Source organism: Etheostoma spectabile, chromosome 9 (assembly GCF_008692095.1).
Source record: "Etheostoma spectabile isolate EspeVRDwgs_2016 chromosome 9, UIUC_Espe_1.0, whole genome shotgun sequence".
Lineage (NCBI taxonomy): Eukaryota > Metazoa > Chordata > Actinopteri > Perciformes > Percidae > Etheostoma > Etheostoma spectabile.
Genome location: NC_045741.1, coordinates 18,858,714 through 18,879,853, shown reverse-complemented (window position 1 = coordinate 18,879,853; position 21,140 = coordinate 18,858,714). Strand labels below are relative to the sequence as shown.

At 39.8% G+C, this 21,140-nt stretch overlaps 2 protein-coding genes across 6 annotated transcripts in view; both read left to right on the top strand.

Moving 5' to 3' along the window:
• Positions 1-6,655, top strand: part of tmem44 (transmembrane protein 44) — a 7,350-nt gene extending 695 nt beyond the window's left edge. For 2 of the 3 annotated variants that reach the window (XM_032525869.1, XM_032525870.1), the window contains exons 3-10: positions 431-521; positions 1,037-1,191; positions 1,446-1,532; positions 1,648-1,818; positions 2,453-2,614; positions 2,918-2,986; positions 3,098-3,217; positions 6,275-6,655. In XM_032525869.1, the coding sequence (XP_032381760.1) occupies positions 431-521; positions 1,037-1,191; positions 1,446-1,532; positions 1,648-1,818; positions 2,453-2,614; positions 2,918-2,986; positions 3,098-3,217; positions 6,275-6,472 (1,053 nt within the window). In that variant the 3' untranslated portion in view covers positions 6,473-6,655. Of the gene's footprint in view, positions 1-430; positions 522-1,036; positions 1,192-1,445; positions 1,533-1,647; positions 1,819-2,452; positions 2,615-2,917; positions 2,987-3,097; positions 3,247-6,274 lie in introns of all 3 variants that reach the window. The other variant, XM_032525871.1, reaches the window with a different exon arrangement.
• Positions 6,656-11,862: 5,207 nt separating this feature from the next.
• Positions 11,863-21,140, top strand: part of atp13a3 (ATPase 13A3) — a 42,474-nt gene continuing 33,196 nt past the window's right edge. For 2 of the 3 annotated variants that reach the window (XM_032527104.1, XM_032527102.1), the window contains exons 1-2: positions 11,863-12,083; positions 19,343-19,423. The gene's annotated coding sequence lies outside the window, so the exon portion shown is untranslated. The remainder of the gene's footprint in view (positions 12,084-19,342; positions 19,424-21,140) is intronic. The other variant, XM_032527103.1, reaches the window with a different exon arrangement.

Genomic DNA, 21,140 nt, shown 5'->3' with positions numbered 1-21,140 from the left:
CCACACAACGCTCTTTGGCAAGTACAAATCTCTACTTTCATTAATTTTGAGGTGTCTTGAAAAAATGCAGTGGTTTTCGAAATAGTATTGACTAAAAGTTGACATCTTCCAGTCTGTGATTCTCCATCAACATACTTTCCTTTAACTTGAGTTAAATAATTCCTAATTTCTTCTTTTCTAACTCAAACATTAGGTATAAATTCCTATAAATGAGGTTTATTGACGATGTCCAAACATAACTGTAAAACTAATGTTAAGTTAATGTTACGTAGTGTTGAAAAATTGACAAATATTGAAAAAATAGTCAAGTGTTGAAAAAAGGGACAAAAATGGAAGGGAAAAAGTTAAAAACATTGATAAAAAGCATCAACAATCAATTTTGACGGGAAGACAACACAATGGTTAACTAATTTCTGCTTCCTCCCTGTAGGTTTTGATGGGTGCTTTTGCTGCTGCTATTGATGCTGTCAGTTTTCTGGCATGCTGTTTCCCTGTGCTGCTGTGCTGGAACTCAAAGGCAGGTACGTTGAGAGTAATGCCAATTCTTTAAAGGATTTTGTTGTTGTTGTTTTTTGGGGGGGGCTTGTCCACCTTTAATTCCGAGTAACAGTGGATAGACAGGAAAGGTGGGAGAGATGGGGCATGACACGCAGCAAAGGGCCGCAGGTCGGATTTTCCCCCGTGGTGCTGCAAAAGCCTCAGCTTACATGGCTCATACTGGGTGAGCTAGGGGTCGCCCCATGCCAATTCTCTATAATAATGCGAACCTTATCATTCCCAGAAATCGGTCAACTTTACACTGTTTAAACAAAGTGGAGGAAGGTAGCACATGTGTTTTAGTATTAGCACCTAACTGACAGGCAAAACAGCAAGGCGACTTATCAGAGACGCTCTACAGATAACCAAACAAAGGTGTGTGGGTGTGTGTGTGTGTGTGTGTGTGTGTGTGTGTGGTGGTGTGGGTGTGTGGGTGTGTGTGTGTGTGTGTGTGTGTGTGTGTGTGTGTGTGTGTGTGTGTGTCCCCTTTCTCCTTCAGAAAGGAGGCTGAGGATGATGAGGGGGCGGAGGAGACAGCACCTCCTTGCTGTGTGTGTATTGATGGTGGTTGCAGGAGGTTTTCTGAAGTCCACTGTGAGTCAGCCAGCAGACAGGCCTCTCAGCGTGAGGCGACTGCTGCACGCCGCCCTGCAAGTAAGCGCACACACCACCACCGTGGCCAGTTGTAGTCCTTTTAATTGTACAGTGCATTTCCATGGACAAATATGGATTTCCATTTAATGTGTTGTGAGTGACAGCTGGAATGCATTTGTGCATTTACACTTTACTTACACTTATCTGTCACTCTTTAGTTTTAAATACTCAGTACATCTTTAATTTCTGCAGTGAAGATAGATAGATGTTTATGTTCTTATGTGTTTGTCAACTTAAAACTGTTCTTCTAACAGAACAACACTGAAGTCCTGGGTTACATGCTTGGTCTGCTGTCCTGTGTGATCGCCTGTACCTCCAGGTTCCCTGCACTCTGCAGAGCAGTAAGCGACAAACAGTCCATGAGTGTTTTGTTGTCCGAGCCACTTATTGCTTTCCCAAAATAGTTCCCTGTGTTAAATCGCTTATAAACAAATCCCATTTGTTTTCTCACTTTAGTACAGAGGACGGATGTTGACCAGGACCTACATGTTCTCTGGACTGCTGTGCTCACTGGCTGGTTCGCTCTATGCTGCTGCCATACTCCTCTACGACACTCAGTTGGCGTTTCTCTTAAGAGTCATGCCGTGGCTGCTGTCAGCAATATGCTGTGTCGTCCTGGACCTTCTTGTATTCTTATATAGCAAAGACTGATCGAATGTTACTTAATCTGTCGGGTTCAGGGCTAGGGCTGCACAATATGAGGAAAACATGCAATTACATTGTTGAATATCGCAATAACAATATTACTTGCGATAAATAAACAAATAACAAAGTGTACGCCGTTCTGCATTTCTGCTGCTTTCAGTATTCTGCTAAAATAAAACACACTGCTTGTTGCATTTAAAACTACCGAAAGGAAATTAATTTTTGATATTCTTTCATTGAACAAATTGAACATGTGAATTGAATTTAAAAGGCATGACTAAAAAGAATTGACAGTTTCTTTTTTCTACCAAAGCCTTTAATCAGGGCTTCGACCACAGAACTGGAGATGGTCTATAGCATTTACAACACTATTGATTTAGCTTTTCCAAGTTCTGAACTCTCTCTGATAACGTTTTCAGCAATAGCAAAAGGCACCCTGACTGACAGAAAAAGTGCAGCACAAACAGAAACCTGAAAGTCATAATTACAAAAGAGGAACTTCACAATCCTGCCCACACTGTTGATTTCAATGATGTCTTAAATTGATTGAATGTATGTGAATTGTACTGATTTTCAACCAGGTGTGATTTGTTTACCTTAAATCCAACATCTTCAGATTCTTGTCATCTTCTGGTGGAAGAGAGGGAGCAGACAGAAGCTTACCACTTTTTCTTTAGACACAGAGAGCCTTTTAGGTGGCTCGGCCGTCCCCCACGAGGATAACGCTGTCATGAAGAGACAGAGAAAACAGCAAGTTCTTTCATCAGTACGAACAAAAGTATGTTTTCATACTTCCTGTTTTTAGGTCCTATTTGTGTTTCTAAACCCTTGGAATTGTTTGTGTATCCTGATCTTTCTGAGTGAATTTAAATATCAACTAAGTAATTTTTTTTATATTTAACATTAACCGTATTGGAAATTTACTTACTCTGTCACTTCACTTATTTATCTGGATGTGTCAGCTTAAATGTGCATAAAGTAAAAAGAAGACCGAATGCAGGCATTCCTTTGGATCAGAGTAATTTTCATAGAATCAAATGTCTTGTTTTAAACATGATACTATTAACCCTTTTCTTCAAAGACAGAAAATGTCCAGAAGATGACTGAGATGGGCCATTATATGGATGTCAGTGTTCAACCTGCAAAAAAAGTAAGCAAATAATCTGTGGTGGCACAGACTGCATACTCTCAATGCATATTAATCAGTTGTCATTCTTGCAGTGGAATATGTATGTGTGTTTTGTTTTTTGTTTTTCTGAAGGAGGTGAAGTTGCCCAAGGAGGAAGTGGGGGACAGGCCTCTCAACAGGACGGTGGAAGTCGACAGTTTCTGCTCTTCAGATTACTCCTGTGACTCTTCACAAGTCAGCTCAGATCTGGAGGTGGGTTGGGGCCCTGTTTAGCCCTGTTGGTGAGCAGCATGACATTTTCTTACAAACTTCAGTACGCTAACCAATCAGAGCAGATATCTAATAGAAATGCTTAATTGATACATTTAATGCAAAATACTGGCACTGTAGTCAGCAATTGCACAATACTTTGTCATTGTTATTGCTTTTTTTTTTAATCAACAATCATATTAACCCCCATTGATTTAATGTCAATCCAGGAATGACCTGGAAGTAATATTTCACTTTTTTATTTCATTTCAATCAATACATTGACTCATCTTAATACCTCAGATATCTACTTCAGTTTTGTGTGTCTGATTACACTGAATTTAGAGTTCAATTTCAAGCTATGAGGTGTAATTGTTATAGTGGGCCACTAGGTGGCGACAGCATGTTGACATAATTGTGTGTTGTGTGCTTACTGTGACAGTATGAATGAATATAACAGGGTGTTAGACTGATGTTAACTTGTGCTATATCACCTTGTACGACCTGCTGTTATTACTTAATTCATTGCCTCTTCCTACAGATTTATATGAGGTAGGTAAGGTTTTCCCTGCACAACACAGCAGTTTATGAAGAGACATTGTAATTGACCTACTTAAAGGGTTGAAACATCGGTTCTTCTGTCCATCCACCTCAAGCATATTTAGATCTGTACACCTACTGTATAATAGACTCTCTGTGTGAGATAAAATTAAATGCCTCACAAATTGATTTTAGAAGTTATAATAAGCAAAGTCCAGCGCTCAGACAGATCAGGAGATTGTGCTGCTTCACACCAAGCTTTGTGCTTTTCACATGTGACTCTGAGGGAAGTAAATCAGTTGTCAGAGGTTCTTGTTAGAAGACAACGGTCAGCACATTCTTGTAGGATTGATGAGTCAAACTGTGTGTGTGTGTGGTGTGTGTGTGTGTGTGTGTTGTGTGTGTGTGTGTGTGTGTGTGTGGTGTGTGTGTGTGTGTGTGTGGTGTGTGTGTGTGTGTGTGTGTGTGTGTGTGTGTGTGTGTGTGGTGTGTTGTGTGTGGGTGGTGTGTGTGTGTGTGTGGTGTGTGTGTGTGTGTGTGTTGTGTGTGTGGTGTGTAAAACATACAGCCTGCATTTTGAGGCAGATACTCTGGATTATTTGTGAGAGGTGTGGATGTTTGCTGCATTTATGACAGTAATGAGAGAATATTTGTGAGAAGCAGGGTTTATATTTTAACTGGTGATTTGAAGTTAAGCAAAACGTGGCTTTATTCTGCAGTGTACAGTTGTGCCCAGAATTAAATATCGGCTACGCAGCAAAAAAAACAGTCTTGTTTTTATAGAACGGCTCACATATAAATTAACACCTTTTATTTGAAAAGGAATAGTTTGAGTTGCAGGAACAGTGAAATTACAAGCTTTTTCCTGTTCGGGCGCACACAGCCACAAGAGAAACTCCCTAACTATTGTGCTCTAGAAAGCTAAACTATGGAGGATGTCATTTAATCAGAAACCAAGGCAAATGGTGTGAGCATAAACAATTACAGCTATATACCATTCACCACACAGAAATAAGCAAATGACGTGGCTGTTAGTATAGATAGTTTTAGAGAAGGACTTTTATAATGTTTTGTGTACAGTGTTGCATGTGGTAAAGCATACAACTCGCTCTGGCTGTATGAAAACTCTTCCTCTTCAACTTAATCTAATTTCAGTTTACGTTGGTTGGTGGACACTTGTTTGCCAGAATGTTTCAGGAGCTTCCAAATAATCTGTGTTTTTGGGGAAGCTGAGATTGGTCTATATAACCTGAGCTATTAAACTAAAGTAATCTATTAAACCCTGAAAATAATTGTTAATCTTTTCTGATCTGTAATGAACAAATCACCAGTCTGAAGTATTTCCAAACATGGAACAACAGCAGGTATTTTCATGAATTGGTCCCTCCCTCTCTGGGACTTTACCCACTGGCAACTAAGAATTAACAGCAGCTGTTTACTTTGATAGTGATTTTATGGATTGAGGGTTTACACAGACAGTGTCAATGTTAAACCCCTAATACACAAAACTCCATTTGAGTTCAAGACTGTCCTTTTATTTGATTGCAGAACTTTCCCACTACAAAACACAGAGCTTACCCAACTGTAAAATGCTTCAAAGCAATCTGAGGACAGAAAGAAAAAGATCACAGTGCTAGTGAACAATTTGAGATGGATTTACATATAATGGGAATTTAAATGTCTGCTTTTTACGGCATCACCATAATTGCTGATCATGATAAAACCACACAACGTTTTGGAGTGTGCTGTCTGCAAACACAGTCTGAACAGCAGTGTGCAGCGTTCACTGCAGCCAGCAGCTTGAGTTGTCCATTGTGTTGTGTGTTTCTTGCACATTTCTGCTGAGTGCCGGTTGTTAACTGAGGTGGAGGTGGGGGTTACAGTGAGGGTGGGAATTTTTTTGTGATTTGCCTTATGGCCCAATTGTTCTCCTGTAAAGTACCCTTGATTAAAGACCAGGGTTGGGCATGTCTGCCTAGGAAGTAGTGTGAAATAGTTGCCTTGTCTATAGGGGGCCAGTGTTACCCTCTGCTATTTTGGGAGATGTTTATGGTCTCTTGTGTGATGCCTGCTGTCCAGGACTTAACTGTATCACCAAGTCTAAGCTTTTTGCATTTTTGACATGTAGCGGCGTCTCTTACACAACATGAGTCATAAAAAGGTAGCTGAGTCTCTTACACAACATGAGTCATAAAAAGGTATTTAATTTCAGGATCTCTTAACATTACAAATAACCAATGTTAAATAGGATAAGGATCAGCGCCTCAGACAAAGTAATGAAAATATGCCTGTGCTATGAGACATCTGTCAATTGAGCAAAACACACCCAAAAATACCCGTCTTGACATTCTTTAATTTCTCCAAAACACAGAATAAGTTAAAATGAATAAATGAATGGCTACAGGGATGGTTAAGAAGATAAGGCATGATGTCTATCATTAAAGCATTGTAAAATATGACGACATAATCCTCAGACTGTAATTCTGCATAGTAATTTCTTAACCTGTCCGTATTTTCCAGTGGGATTTTGAAGAGGCTATTGCCCAGTGGAGTGAACCAACAGCAAAACAGGAGGTGGATGAGTTTCCACATCAGGAGTGGCCAACAAATCCCAAACCCTTTAACATCTGCACCTGTGCCATGTTTAGACTCCCACAGAAAACTCTGTCTGGTACAGAAGAAGATGAAAGCGTCTTCTCTGGAAGCTTGGCAAAATGACAGACCTGTTCTAGTCATGCGTTACACAACTTGTGCATTAATATGAAGGGAAATAAAAAGTGTAAAACCTGTCCTGATATTTTGTTTTACTTTAAAGTTTAGTGTGTGCAATAAACTGCATATTTCTCCTCACCTCAACAGCGATGAAAAAAGGAATGAATGAACACAAGGTGCAAGCATGCTTCAAAAAACTGGTACAGAACAAGATACAAGACAGATACAGACATCAAGTGCACCAACGAGAAAAATGTAGTGCATTAATATACTATAAATGGGAGTAGGGTAACCGCAAACTCACTCTCATTTAGAAGCCACAGAAGAGAGGTGCATCAATTTCATCACTTTTTTCAGAAAAAAAGTAGACACCATCCGCTCCCTACTATCCAGTTTCTCCACACTGTCTGTCCCAATTGCCAACCCACAGCCTGGGATTTTCCAACCCCTTTGTTGTTTTTTTGTCAAAAAGATGAAACCGTACAGCTGTACCCTGGACCCCTTCTCCACAGCACTGGTAAAATTCAACCTCCATGCCATAAGTCCCCTCATCACAAAGGTTATTAACCACTCCTTCCAGGCTGACCATGTTCCATCAACACTTAAAACTGCTGTAATCAGGCCAGTTATAGAAAAACAAACACCCTAGACCCAGAAGTCTTTGCCAACTACAGGCCCATCTCCAACCTTCCATTCCTTTCCAAGGTGCTGGAAAAAGTAGTTGCCGCACAGCTTCAGGACCATCTAAAACACAACAACCTGTTTGAAAAATTTTCGTCTGGTTTCCACCCTGGCCACAGTCCAGAAACAGCCCTGGTCAGGGTCACAAATTACCTGCTGATGACTGCAGATGCTGGCTCCCCATCTCTTCTCCTCCTCTTGGACTTGATTGCAGCATTCAACACTGTGTACCACAACATCCTCCTCCATAATCCTAATTCAACTATCAATGTTTTTGACACTGCCCATGAGTGGTTCTCATCCTACCTCACCGGGAGTACTGAGCATGTCGCCTTGGGAGAGGCTAAATCCCTGACACACAACGTCACCTGTGGTGTCCCTCAAGGCTCAGTGCTCGGCCCTACGCTGTTTATCCTCTACCTGCTCCCCCTTGGCCATGTCATAAGCCGGCATGGAATTTCATTCCACTGTCCTACTGATGATACTCAACCCTACCTCAGGACAAACCCAACCCCCTCTGCTGCTCTGCCATCATCCACTCTGACCACCTGCCTGGAGGAGGTAAAGGCGTGGATAAAGCAAACTTTTCTGCAGCCAAACAGCTCCAAGACTGAAGCCATCTTAGTTGGCACTCTACACCAGGTTCGGTCATCTGACATTACCAGCAACACCTTCTCTGGCCAAAATATTCCACTTTCAACATCAGCCACTAACCTGGGTGTTAAAATGGACTCACATCAAACAACTCTGCTAGACCTCCTCCTTCCACCTCAGGAACATTGCCAAACTCCGTCCCACACTCACTCCTGCAGACGCGGAAAAGCTTGTCCACGCTTTTGTCTCCTTCAGGCTGGACTACTGCAATGCGCTCCTCACCGGGATCCCTAAGAAAAGGCTTCAGAAGTTGCATTACATCCAGAACAGCGCTGTTAGGATCCTGTTAAGGGTGTGCAAACAAGACCATATCACCCCATCCTCAAATCACTCCACTGGCTTCCTGTCTTACTCAGGATTGAGTACCCTCTTTACCCACCAGTGCATCCATGGTGAAGCCCCCCCACCTCAAGGAACTCCTCACCCCACAGATCTCAACACTTACCCTCCGATCTGCCTCAGCGTATCTCCTGAACAGTGTTGTATTGTCCAAATTTAATAATACGATTTGAGTCATATTTGGCAGAACAGTTGTGGGTCATTGTGTGAACAATAGTGGGCTGAGCACACATCCCTGGGGGGCGCCGGTGCTGATCCAGATGCACACTGTCTGGGAGAGAATGGCCAGGATCCAGTTACAATGGGAGGTGTTCAGGCCTAGGGGGCCCAACTTCCAAAGCAGCTTCCGGGGGATAATTGTGTTGAATACTGATATGAAATCAATGAACAGCATTCTCACTTGAGTGTTCTTGTTACGGCTAGGTCTAGGGCAGAAGAAATGGCTATACCTGTGAACGTGTTGGGGTCATTTGCAAATTGGAGGGGGTCAAGTGAGATGGGGAGACAGGATTTGTTGTGGTCCAAGACCAGCTTCTCAAAGCATTTCATTTTGATTGGTGTGAGTGCTACAGGGCGGTTGTCATTGAGGCAGGACATCAATGACTTTTTCAGCACTGGGATTTTAGTGGTGGTGACATGACTGAGTGAAAGCCTGGCTCAGGGAGATGTTGAAGACATTCATGAGCACATCTGCCAGCTAGTCAGCATGCTCGCATAATGTAAAGGAAGGTTTAAAAAAAAAAAAAAAAATACCTCCCCCAATAAAACAATACAGCGACCCTCCTGCCTTGCAAGGTTATTGGGTCATATCCTGTATTTTGCTAGTCAACCCGGGTTATCAGGGCTGGACTGGGAAAATCCCCGGCAGAGCAGATAAGCACCAGACGTGATGGCCAGGGCTCCTCTGTCCTCTCCATCATCCTTCCATCTGCCTGCTCTGAGGCTTTAGACGATAATGCTGGAGCAACAGACCAGGGCATTTTTAACTGAAGGGACTTCCTCAAACCTGATAACGAAACAACAAACAGATTAGAGAAAGTCATGGAGCACATTTTACTCCTCCTTGTTACATTTCCTCAAATGACATGCCCGTCTGAGACAAATGACTGGGAAACAACTAACAAAGTTCGACAAAGCAGGGCAGCACGGTGGCTAAGTGGTTAGCACTTCTGCCTCACAGCAAGAAGGTTCTTGGTTCGAATCCAGGTCGTTCCGGGCCTTTCTGTGTGGAGTTTGTATGTTCTCCGTGTGTTTGCGTGGGTTTCCTCCAGATGCTTCCCACCGTAAAAGACATGCATCCTAGGTAGGACTACAGTTAAAAACTAGCCAATTGGCTAACACTGGTGCATTTACAGAAATGTTCAATAATGTGCATTGTCCTAATCAAATAAATAATAATAAAAAAAGCAATTGCTGATATTAGCAGTAGAAATGAATGAGTAGAAATGAAGAATGAATAACACCTTGTTTGGCGTGTAAACATGACACCATAGGTTAACCTGGGAAATAATTAAATATCACCAATATTATATCAAAATTATATGATCCTATGTCATTGTTCTACCAGGTACTGTTAATGATAAAATTGATGATTTTGAGCAGGCAATTTTTGTTTGTCGCATATGAAGAATTAGGTCTTATGTATTGCTTAACACTGGAAAAGATAGATCCGCTTTCAACATTTCTGATTATTTTATGTGTTTTATATGCATTCCTCATTTCATGAAATCCTTAATGTTCTGTTTTCAACTATATTGTTTTAATATATTTGGCATGTGATCCCACAATCAACCCACAATGAAAAATCATGCAGTGCTTCCTTCTGCTTAGGCCTATCTAATGTTGCTGATGGAGAAGAATGTATCCCATGTGAATAGCTTAAGAGTAGAAAGCAACATGCACCTTGTCGCCTTTGTGTTGTAGGGAATTGATTCCACTGAAGATCCATTTCAAAAGGAAGGTAAAAATTCCCTGCACACACTGACCAAATAAACCAAATGCAGAGGTGACAAGTGTGTGCAGGAAGTTTCTTTCTTTTTCAAATTTCTTAGTAAAAAGGCCTGAAATCTAAGGTGCTGAATGTGATGATGCTGAATTATTACTCAATAAGTGGCATATTAACTGGTGCCTCATATCGCAAAATATGTCTCCTGAACTTTACTGGGGCATTATTTTGGTAATAGAGTTATGTTTGATTGTTGTACAACTGAGAACCAAACTGTTGACCATCTTGGACAATTTGCTGTTTTTCATCTGTATTTCCAAACAGATCCAATAAACTGAAGGAAAAAAAGATGTGTTTATACTCAGTTAAAGCCGTTTGATGTCATGAGGAGTGCTGAGCTAGCATTGCTCCATCTCTGGGCCTCATCTCTGTCCCTTCTGAGACTGGGCCAAAGGAAAACAAGCTGTGTGTCCCATATAAAAAGGTGGAATTCTGTTTGCAGAGTGATGAAGAGCACGGATTAGCACATCTGAAGCAGCAGTGGGGAACGGGCCTTTCTGTTTTTCTTGGCCCGTGCGTCAGCGATCGCTCCACTGCAGAGTACATGGAAGAGCTGGATGATTTGAGCCTGCAGGACATTTTGTTCACCTTGCTCCTAAATAGTTGCGGTAAAATGAGCAAAGAATACATCAGAAATTGAAAGCTGAAATGAATACCAAGTTATTAATGGATAGCTCTGGGTAAAGGATAATATACCAGTGAGTAGATGAGAACTGTGTAAAAAGGGGACTGAACTGATTTGATTAGTTTAACTGTAGTTTAACAGACTGGGAAAACATTTAGTTTAATGTAAAGTGTAAAGACCCTGATTGATATCTCTACGCAAGACTTTTAATTTATTACAGACAGTCTGCATTACAAAATGGGAACATGGAATCTAAAACCCTTATTAATCAGGAGCTTTTAGTTGCATTAAGGGAAATTATGATCTAGTTTAGAATATCTAGCCCTGTGCTGCCTCAATTTTGAGCACCTCTTGTTTACGTTTTTTCTTGCAAGTCACTCAACTTTATGGAGGTGCAATACTAAGTCATGAGTCTATTTTATGAACTAGTGCCTAATGATGTATATTTGCACAATGGCTGGTATAACCTCTTTCATTTATTTAATCTAACACAAGGCGGCCCTGGAGCTGTTGCCTGCTTTTCCCATTTAGTAATCGAGCCTTAATAATGACCAGTTTCTTAAAGAATAGTTTAAAAAATTGCAACAACCCAATAAAAAAAGTAATTGCTTCCCCATGATGTTATATTTTTGTCCCTGCATTGAGCTGATCATAGCATAATAATGGATCATTACTTCTTACACATCACGTGGCATTTATGTGTTCATTCCAAGCTGTGACACATTAGAGTATGATCTCTCTTTTATTTCTGTAATAATATTTAGGGCTAAAAGACAGATATTATGCAGGTCGTGGATTGTTATCCTACAATTCCGCAATTAAAGATTCTCGTGCTCAACAAAAAGTGCATTTGTCAACAAATTAGGAAATGAGCGCGCAATTTACCTTGCGGTGTAAGCATAGACGGTATGTTATTGATTCATTCCATTCCATTAATATTAACGGTCTATGGGTGTAAGGTAGTAGGTTTATGCTTTTTTTTCTTTTTTTTTTCAAAGGTTGTTTTCATACATCCACGGCGTAGACTCAAAGACGGTTATTTTATTTTTTTTACAGTCTATGCGTAGACTCCTCTCGTGATGTCACGTCGTGTCACTTCCTCCCGTCAGACAGCCAGTTCGGGCCAGTTCACTACTGCTGTAGTACTCAGTCTGTCTGAGCTGTCAACACACAGCCTCCACTCTGCCTTTCTGACTGTTGCGGCATTTTTCTATTACACTTAGTCCATTTTTCTCTTCAACGACGTTTTCCTTTAGATAACAGCTCCTCTCGTCTCATTATGACTCGGAGGTGATCTTCAGAGGTGGTTCTGGGTGAGTGTGTTACTCTGAAGAATGTTTGCCCAACGTTACATCGCTGTCATCAGCACCCATGTGTCAGTCGGTGCCTTGCTAGCTGGAATAAAGCTAACGTTAGCGGTAGAGGTTCCGGGAAAACCGGTTAGTGTTGGATGTGAAACGCCGTTTCACTTCAACGGGTTCTGAAAACGAAAGCAGATCAACCGTGGAAGACACATGGATGTTGATATTGAGCTAGTGACTAATGAGCGGGCTAACAATGGAGCTCGGCTAGCGTTAGCCAACTAGCCGACATCCAGCGATGCCTTCTCGTCTTCGCGATGAAGCACTTTCCTGGGCTTGAGGCAATGAGATTCAATGTCAGCAATTAAGGCATTTATTACAGGTGGATGTCATCAAGGATCTCGATAACATTAGCTTGTGAAAGATAAACCTGTATCTTTTTATAATGCAGACCTATGACTGTTAAGTTACACATGCCACAGCTGTGATTGTAAGAGTGTTCCTGTGGTCCTTATAACTTGATAATCTACACCTTTTCCGCCTATTGCATTACCTAAATGGAAACGCTTATAACCGAAAAAGACTTCTTAACTCCTTGAAAAGAAGAACTGCAAGGCCGAAATGCTAAAAAAGAAATGTTTGGAATATTGCCTTAATATGATGTAGATTTTACCAGATAATTGGCATAACAGGCATATTTAATCTAAACTCAATTGTCACACCTTAATTATACTATGATGATGTATATTTAACTTCATGCAACCTCCATCAAACAGTTGGAATTGTTTAAGTCTGTCATAACAAAGGGAATGAATGTTTTTGTGAATACTTGTGTATTATGTTTGTTGTTAATTTAGATCCATTTGTGGCGATACATATTCACTTAGATAAATGGAAAGTCTTGAAGTGGCTGTTCTTGCATTGCTTGTGCTTTATTAGTGTCATGGCATGGCTGGCATAGCCGGATCACAATATATTTCAGTAAACAAAGGACAGAAAGAGATTGGGCTTGTATTCATTGTCTATACACTTTATACATTAACAGACAGTTCTATGCTGTAACAGTGAGGCTGAGTAGATAATTAGTTTGTATGGCTTTATTGAGGATGTGACCTTTGAGTTAAGAGTTTTGTTGTTCCATATGAAGAAAAGCTTCACACTTACACACATTAACCTGTGCAGCCTTTGACCACACACTTTATGATTCAGAGGTGATATGCTCTATTCAGTCCCTCCCAGGATTTAGCGTCTTTTTTTAGATTGTTGGGGCCCAAAATGCATGATTTTGTGGGAGCTTTTGTATAAAATTGCAATAAAAGTTGCAATGTCTCTCTTTTTTTTTTTTTTGCAATGAAGTTCTGAGAGACCGTGAAAATTGCACAGAAAAAGTTGTATTGTATTTTGTTGTTGTTGGTATACTTCTTTAAAATTAAAAAGGAAACTTGTTTTGGGGAGAATAAAACTAATCTAGTAACCAAAAAGGCTCAGGATGCTGCAAATATTGGTATAATATGAAAATGACTTGTGGATTTAAGACAAAAAATTATAATTTATGGAATTAATCAAATTTAAACATGTGTCACAGGCTTGGTGATTTTTAAATTGTTAGTTAATTTCCTATCTGGCCTGGGCCACACATTCATATGGTTTAATAAAGTACTTATTGAACTTTAACTTATCATTGCACTTACAATAACGAGCGTGGCTGTCCTCAATTTAGGTCATCGTTGTACGTCTCATTGCCGGCTTTTCCTGCATCCACTTTAGAGTGAAAAAAGAATCACTACCTTTAAAAAATGATATAGCTACATTTATGACTCCTAACTCAAGCCATGTATGCACAGCAGTGAGAGATTCCCAACTGGGGAGTCAACAAGTTTACATTACATTACATTTCAATTTTGTCTTTTACACAATCAACTAATCATTGCAGCTCTATTTGGTCTAATAATTAGTTCAAGCGGCTCTGTCATTTGTACAAATTAAGTCTATTAATAGGAGCTAGCCAAACTGAACCATGTAGCATAGATATAGAGAGGGGGGGAAGCCTAACTAGGTTAGTTCATGTTGCACATCTGGATTCCTCAAATCATACTTGCCCTTTTCACCGTTCAACTTTCTTACTCTCTGTGAGAGAGCTTGAGGTCTTGTCCAAACTGAAGATTTGAAAGTGGTTTCATCTCAGTTTAAGAAATGAGGTGCCAATATTCCACTGTCCTTTGAGCCAATGCCTCAAGAATTTTCACAGGAGAGCTTTAAGACAACAGCCTTTGATGGAAAGCCTGCCAGTGTTGATTCAGAGTGGAGATGAGAAATATCCTGACATGTAAACGTCCTGTCATCCACCCAGCGCTGTTTGGTGTGGGAGCACCGCAGCAGCATGATAGAATAACAGATCTTTCTAATGCCGGGCTAGCAGTCTGCCTCCAACAAGACCAGGAGAAACCAGCGGCCTGCAGCAGTGGAAGTGAAATGAAACACTTTAAAGGAAAATAGAAATGTGACACTGTAACGCTGTAGATAGTTGTTTTTATTAATTATTAGATGGATTGGGCTTTGCAGATGGATTCATTTCATCGCTGATCTAAATTTCCCTGCTGATTTAAATCATATTGTTAATTTAGGACTATCCAGCCAGTCAGGTAGTTATTTATTTTAGAATCAATTTAAGGACTTTACAGAGGGCTTTTAAGGCTTTGCTTAGCCTGGCGTCTAAACATTTTAGCTTTTAATCTCTTACAAATCTGCTTGCAGTCTGCAGTCCTAAAATGAGAATGTCTCGACTGCATTGCTAAGGACGCTGGCTGTCGGTTTTCAGATGCTTTTGACGGACATGTATAGAGGACCATCATTCGTAGTTTTTGTGGTGTGTCCCAAACACTTCCACCATGACTTTGCATAAAAGATACTACTTGCTATGGCGTAAATTCACACGCTATCACAAGGTAATGTAAGTTAATGGAGGCCAAACACGCTAAAAAGTGAGTATGCGTCTTGATAGCACACCAATAATGGCAAACAAATTGGTTTGTCATACATACGCCATTTCATGAGATCCGTCTGCACAGTTTGCTCCAGCTTACACTTATCAGCAGCTGTTTGAACAATTTGTGACAGAAAGCTATCTGACAGAAAACAAGAATTGTAAAACATTGGCTTCTTGTGCTGCAATGGGGGTGGGTTAAATAACACAACAGGACGTCAGACAAATGGGCCATTTTAGTGACACTCCCACCGCCGCCTCTGACTCTTATGCTCTGTGGACACATGGAACTCTAAAACATAAAAAAAATTACTCATAGGTATACTTTTGCTTTGAAAATCCCTTGGAAGACAATTAGCCTACAGCATGATGTCACAGTACTCCACCATTCTCTACGCAGTAGCAGCCCAAAACACATTCTCTGTCTGTATCTTACATTTGTGTAGGTCTGGACAGGATCATAAACGGTCTCAGGGGTTTAGGGCTGGGTATCGTATAAAAAAAATGAAGCTACCAGTACCAAATTTCAGTATAAGTTATACCTATACCAATAATGTGTTTGATTTCAATGCTGAACTGCCAACTTCGTCAAATACACTGTGCTAGACTTAACCACGCCACAGACTGCAGTGTTTCCTTTTGGATTTTCTTTTTAACTGTGGGGGCAGGTCTGTCCAAACAACACAATAATGTGGATACCATGACTAGGTGGATGAAGGCAAATAATAAAACAGTAAGTAAATCCATTAAGTCCAGAAAATGACATCACTTCACTGTAGTGCAGCCTTTAAAACAAGGAAAAGACAAACCGTGTGTCATATTACAATATCCAAAATCTAAAACAATATCTAGCCTCATATACCGATAGAATATTGATATATTGCCCAGCCCTAATTGGCTGTGAACTTAAAACCATACAAACCGTAGTTTTTTTTCTCTTTCATGAAATAAGGAAAACATTGAATAATTCAATTATCTGTTATATCCATATAGAAATATTATATATAATATTATTACATATTCCAATAAGCCGCTCAATCAAGAAAAAACGTATTTTAATTTCTTGCACAGTGGTATCAGCAGTTTTTCACAGACTGTCAGGCAATGCCACTGTTAATCCAAGAGCATGTGGTCTGACTTAAAACTCAACACACTTGATCTGTAGGATTATTGTTTTTTCTCCATTCCTTTCCCTCCATTTTACCCCCACATGAGTAGAGTTCACATACCGGCTCTTAGATCTCTTTTTGTCCTCCACTCCTTGAGCTCATCTATGTTGCTTGTGTGTGTGTGTGTGTGTGCATTTTGAGGCAGATACTCTGGATTATTTGTGAGAGGTGTGGATGTTTGCTGCATTTATGGGTGAGTGGGACTAGGTGATTCATATTATGTTAAGCTTGATCAGACATTATAGTTTGAGAGGCAAGGAACTTTACAGTTAATTGCATGTCTGACCCGTTAGCTTTTTCTCCCAACTGATTATTTAACTGGAAGCATTTGAGTGCTGTTTGACTTCCTACATCCGCTTAGTATGCATGAATTTAAAATAAAATATAATAGTTGATAAGAGGGAATTGTTTGATTATGTCAGTAGTAGTGGGCTCTTAAAGAGCTATCTGTGCAAACAGCAGAGGAAGGGCAGATTTTTAGTAAGGCTAGTGGTCACAGTGATAAACAGCTTGATTGGCCCATGGTGGGGAACAAGCTTGGCTATAATGCCCCATGAGTAGGAAGGGAAGTGATAAAGAAAGCACATTGAGTGCCGAGCATGATGGTAACAAAACACTTTTCCTCCAAATGCTTCCATGAATTATAGACTTCTGTCATTAGGTCATGGCTCATTGTTCCCTTTTCCCCTTTCTGTCTGTGTGTTGAAGAACAGGACAGAAAGGGAAAGTCTAGTCTTACCTATCCTGGAGTTTATTTGTGTACTTTTGCGTTGCTCATAATCAGGTTTTTGTGAAATATATGATAATTGTCTGAGCTGCTACAAAAAGGCTCAACCTCACTCTAAAGTCATCTCAACTTTGTACAAAGGATATTCAGCAAATGATGATATTAAAACCCTTGTTTATCCTCATATCATGCAACACAGGACTTAAAGCATGAGTGTAAGCTTACGCTACTGTGGACATGAGGTAATGCATGACAATGACAAACTGACTATTGCTAAAGACAATGTGACATTTTGAATCATCAGTCGGTAACTTGGTCTAAATGTTATCATTTGTATTAAGACCGTTGGTTGGACAAACAAGCAATTTCAAAACAACACCTTGGGTTTTTGAGATATTGTGATGTACATTTACTAGAATGTTTAACCTTTTTATAGACCAAAGATATGGATTTATTGATAAAATAATCAGCAGATTGAGGAATTAAGAAAATGTTTGATAGCCATAATCCCACAAAAATTGCCACGATAATGAACACATTTCTGATAGTAGGCTGAAAGCAGTTAAGGAATTGAAGTCAGACAGCCCATAGTACTGTCAAATAAAGTAGTAATGAATAATTGTTTCTATAGATAATCACTTCATAATACATATTGACCTCTGTAAAAGCTGTGCTAAATCATAGAACCAGATCTGCTTTTAGACTCAAACAGCTATTCATGTTACAACCTCTGTTGTGTTTTGATACACATACTGTATGCATTTTTTCTGACTGAGCCACGGATTTTCTAACAAAAAATCAAAAAAAAAAAAAAAAAAAAAAAAAAAAAAAAAAAAAAAAAAAGATCAGCTGCCTCATGTGTTTTTTTTCCCATGCCAGCATTGCTTGTTAATACAATAGCAGACTAATCAAATGAGAGACAACAATGTGGCTTTAGGCAGGGCTGGAGAGATCTATAAATATCTCTGAAGTCATACTGACTCTTAGAGGCCCTATAAGGGGCCTTTATATTCCAGTTAAACAGGGCTTTCTCCTGTCATCGTTATATTAATCATGTTATGGCATCGGGACAGGAAAGGAATACCAAGCCTCGTGAGTGGATGGGAGTCAGGAGGACTCACCTGACAGTTCTTTCACATACACCAGCCATTTCAACATGAGGTCATGATCATTTGCTCAAGCCATTGCTTATCATGTTGCCACCTACAGCTCCCAGGTTCTTTAGTCACTTTGGGAAATAATAACTGGGAATGAAACATTAAATGAACAGGGTCTGAAAGGGACAGGATTACTGACAACAGAAGTCCACGGGCTGGTGCGGGCAGGAAGAAGTACATCGGGGGGCAAGTACATCTGAATTTGAAATGATGGGAAAATCTAGCACCTACCCTCCAATGTTGTCTAGTCCGTGATAATCTGCATTAGTGTTGACACAGTCTTGGTGTTGGTACTCCCCTGTGGGGTATTACATTATGCTGACAACTTATTATTGGACTTATTTTCTTCAGACTTAACAGTTCCCCCATTTTTGTTTGATTTCTTAATTTTTTTTAAAGAATTCAAAAAGTGGTTGCCAGTAAAGGCAACCAAATGAAATGATTGTCAGTTGTCAAGTCCATACTTATGTGTCCTAACAATGTACTTGCTAAGTGCAAACACAATGAGTATATTATCCTCTCTACAATTGTATGCCAGTGAACATCTTGGCATGCGCTTTTACACTACCAGCTTAATACACGTTAACCGGCATTGTCTTCCCCTTGGGATGATATGTTACTGTTTTGGGGAAAGTCTCTGTCCCCAGTTTATTATGTCAATTTACTGGAAAAACCGGCTCTGGACTACGCTCCATTGTGCTTTTTGTGTTTTTGCTTATTTTGTCTGTTTTCTGCTGCCTCTATATTGTTCTGTTTAGAGTATGTATGTATATATTGTGTGTATATATTAGTGTGTATATTTTTTTGTTTTGTGTGTGAGCAACAATGCTCCAAAGAAAAAATTCCTCGTATGTGTCCTCATACCTGGCGAATAAAGTTGATTCTGATTTTTTCTTTTTTATCGCCATTGCTAATAATAACATTAAAAGGCTGCAATATATTTTTAGTGGCGCCTTTTTATATTCAATGTTCAATTTCAATGAAAATTCATTGAAAATAAAACATTGAAAAACATTCAATAAATGAATGTTGGAAATGTCTTGAATAAATCTCTTTCATTTGTTTTAAACAATTTGTTGAATTTTATAAAAAATACTAAAAAGCAGCAGAACTGAGTACACTTTAATATGTGTTTATTTATCACAAGTAATATTGTTATTGCAATATTCAACATTCTTGCATATTGCATATTTTTCTCATCATGCAGCCCTTTTCTGTTTGTTTTTGCCCCCCAGGGTTCCAGGTTGGTTTGGTGAGAGAGCAAGCTAACTGCGGGGAACAGGACCGCCTGGGGCATAGTGTCCCTGGCTCTCAAGGTAGGAGCACACCAACCAAGTAGAAACCTTTTATTATCTTTATTCTGCATGCTAAGGAGTTGCAATCTAGAAGAGTGAATGTTCCTCTCTGAATAAATTACACACATTTCTGAAATGTCCATGCTCAGCAGCTTAATGCAATCCACAGACATCCATGAACCTGACCCAAATCTTCTCCAAACTCGGAGTCTGTGCTTTGGGGTCTAGTTTTTTTCATGAACATCGTATTGATCGGCTACTTTTCATAATTTCATAATGTAACCAGATCACCATCTTCAACCACGTCATCCACAGAACTCCACCTTCAAACAGACACCAGACACCCAGGCTGTAAATCGCTGGGAGCTGAGAGCTCTGCAGTTATACTGACTAGCTGTGAAGTAACTTTTTACATCTTAAACAGTTTGGTTATTTATGAAATGCGGGATTACGCTACATTATTTTATTGTCAGTTCATTCTTTTTTCACTCTGATGTACACTATGTAAACATTGTTTTAAAAAAAAATGTTGTAACCAAATAATACACATTAAACACATGAAAGTATAACTCCCTGAGTTAACATGTAACATGATTGTACTTGAGCCATAAACAGGGTTAACATTAGGGGTGATCCGAGTATCCGGCTGAAACGAGTATCCAGTACGGATAATGCACTTTTGCCGAGTACATGTATTATCCGAGTAATGCGAGTCAATATCTGTACTCGGATTCAATGAAATTCTCCATTGACGGTGTCTCTTCCGTTCTGTGATAGGCTAGTCACAGTGCCAGTCCAACGCCTCTCCTTCACACTATTCTGTATAGGCTATCCCAGCGTCCCTCCCTCCACTATTCTGTGATTGGCTAGTCCCAGCACCCCCTACACACGACAGACTCCTGTTGCTGTGTGCCTCTCACGTCGCACACGGACCACGGAGAAGTGAACCGCTCCCTCCCCTCCTGGTCCGCGGGGATTTTCTGGTTAACTTTAGGATTTCTTCAGCTTCAGCTTGTTTTATACTTCTGATGCGAACTAGTATCTACCAACCAGGAGACTTCTGGTAACCGTGGGGTTGGTTCAGACTAGTGCTCGTAAATGGGACTCGGATTGCATCTCTGCCGGTCGAGTTTTTTTTTTTTTTTTTTTTTTTTTATAAATAGAGGCAGTTACGGTATAAATGAATAATATTCAATTAAGATACACAAACACATTCCAACCCTATCTATCTATCTATCTATCTATCTATCTATCTATCTATCTATCTATCTATCTAATCTATCTATCTATATATAGAATCTCTTACTCACTCACAGCACAGACCACACACTCAAAAAAATTGATCACATAGAAAATTAAAAGTTAAAAAAAATAAGTTATTTATTGAGTATAAACTCTTGTTCATTACATTTTACTTATAATTGCAACCACATTGCTGTAATTATTGTTGCAAAACTGTTATATACTGTTGGCCTATATAGTTTGTTACCATACAGCACCCATTATCTGAAGCTTGATGCTGTCATGTAAATTTTTCTAATCAGCAATAAATATAACAATTTCCTGATCAACTCGTATCAATTGCATGCTTAAATAACATACCGGTTAAAGCCCCGCACATTTCAAGACAACCCGACCCACTTCCGGGTTAAATCTGACCACTTCCGGGTTAAATCTGACCACTTCCGGTATAGGCCCCTCCCACTCCGAGTACGGATCCGGATACAGATAATTCATG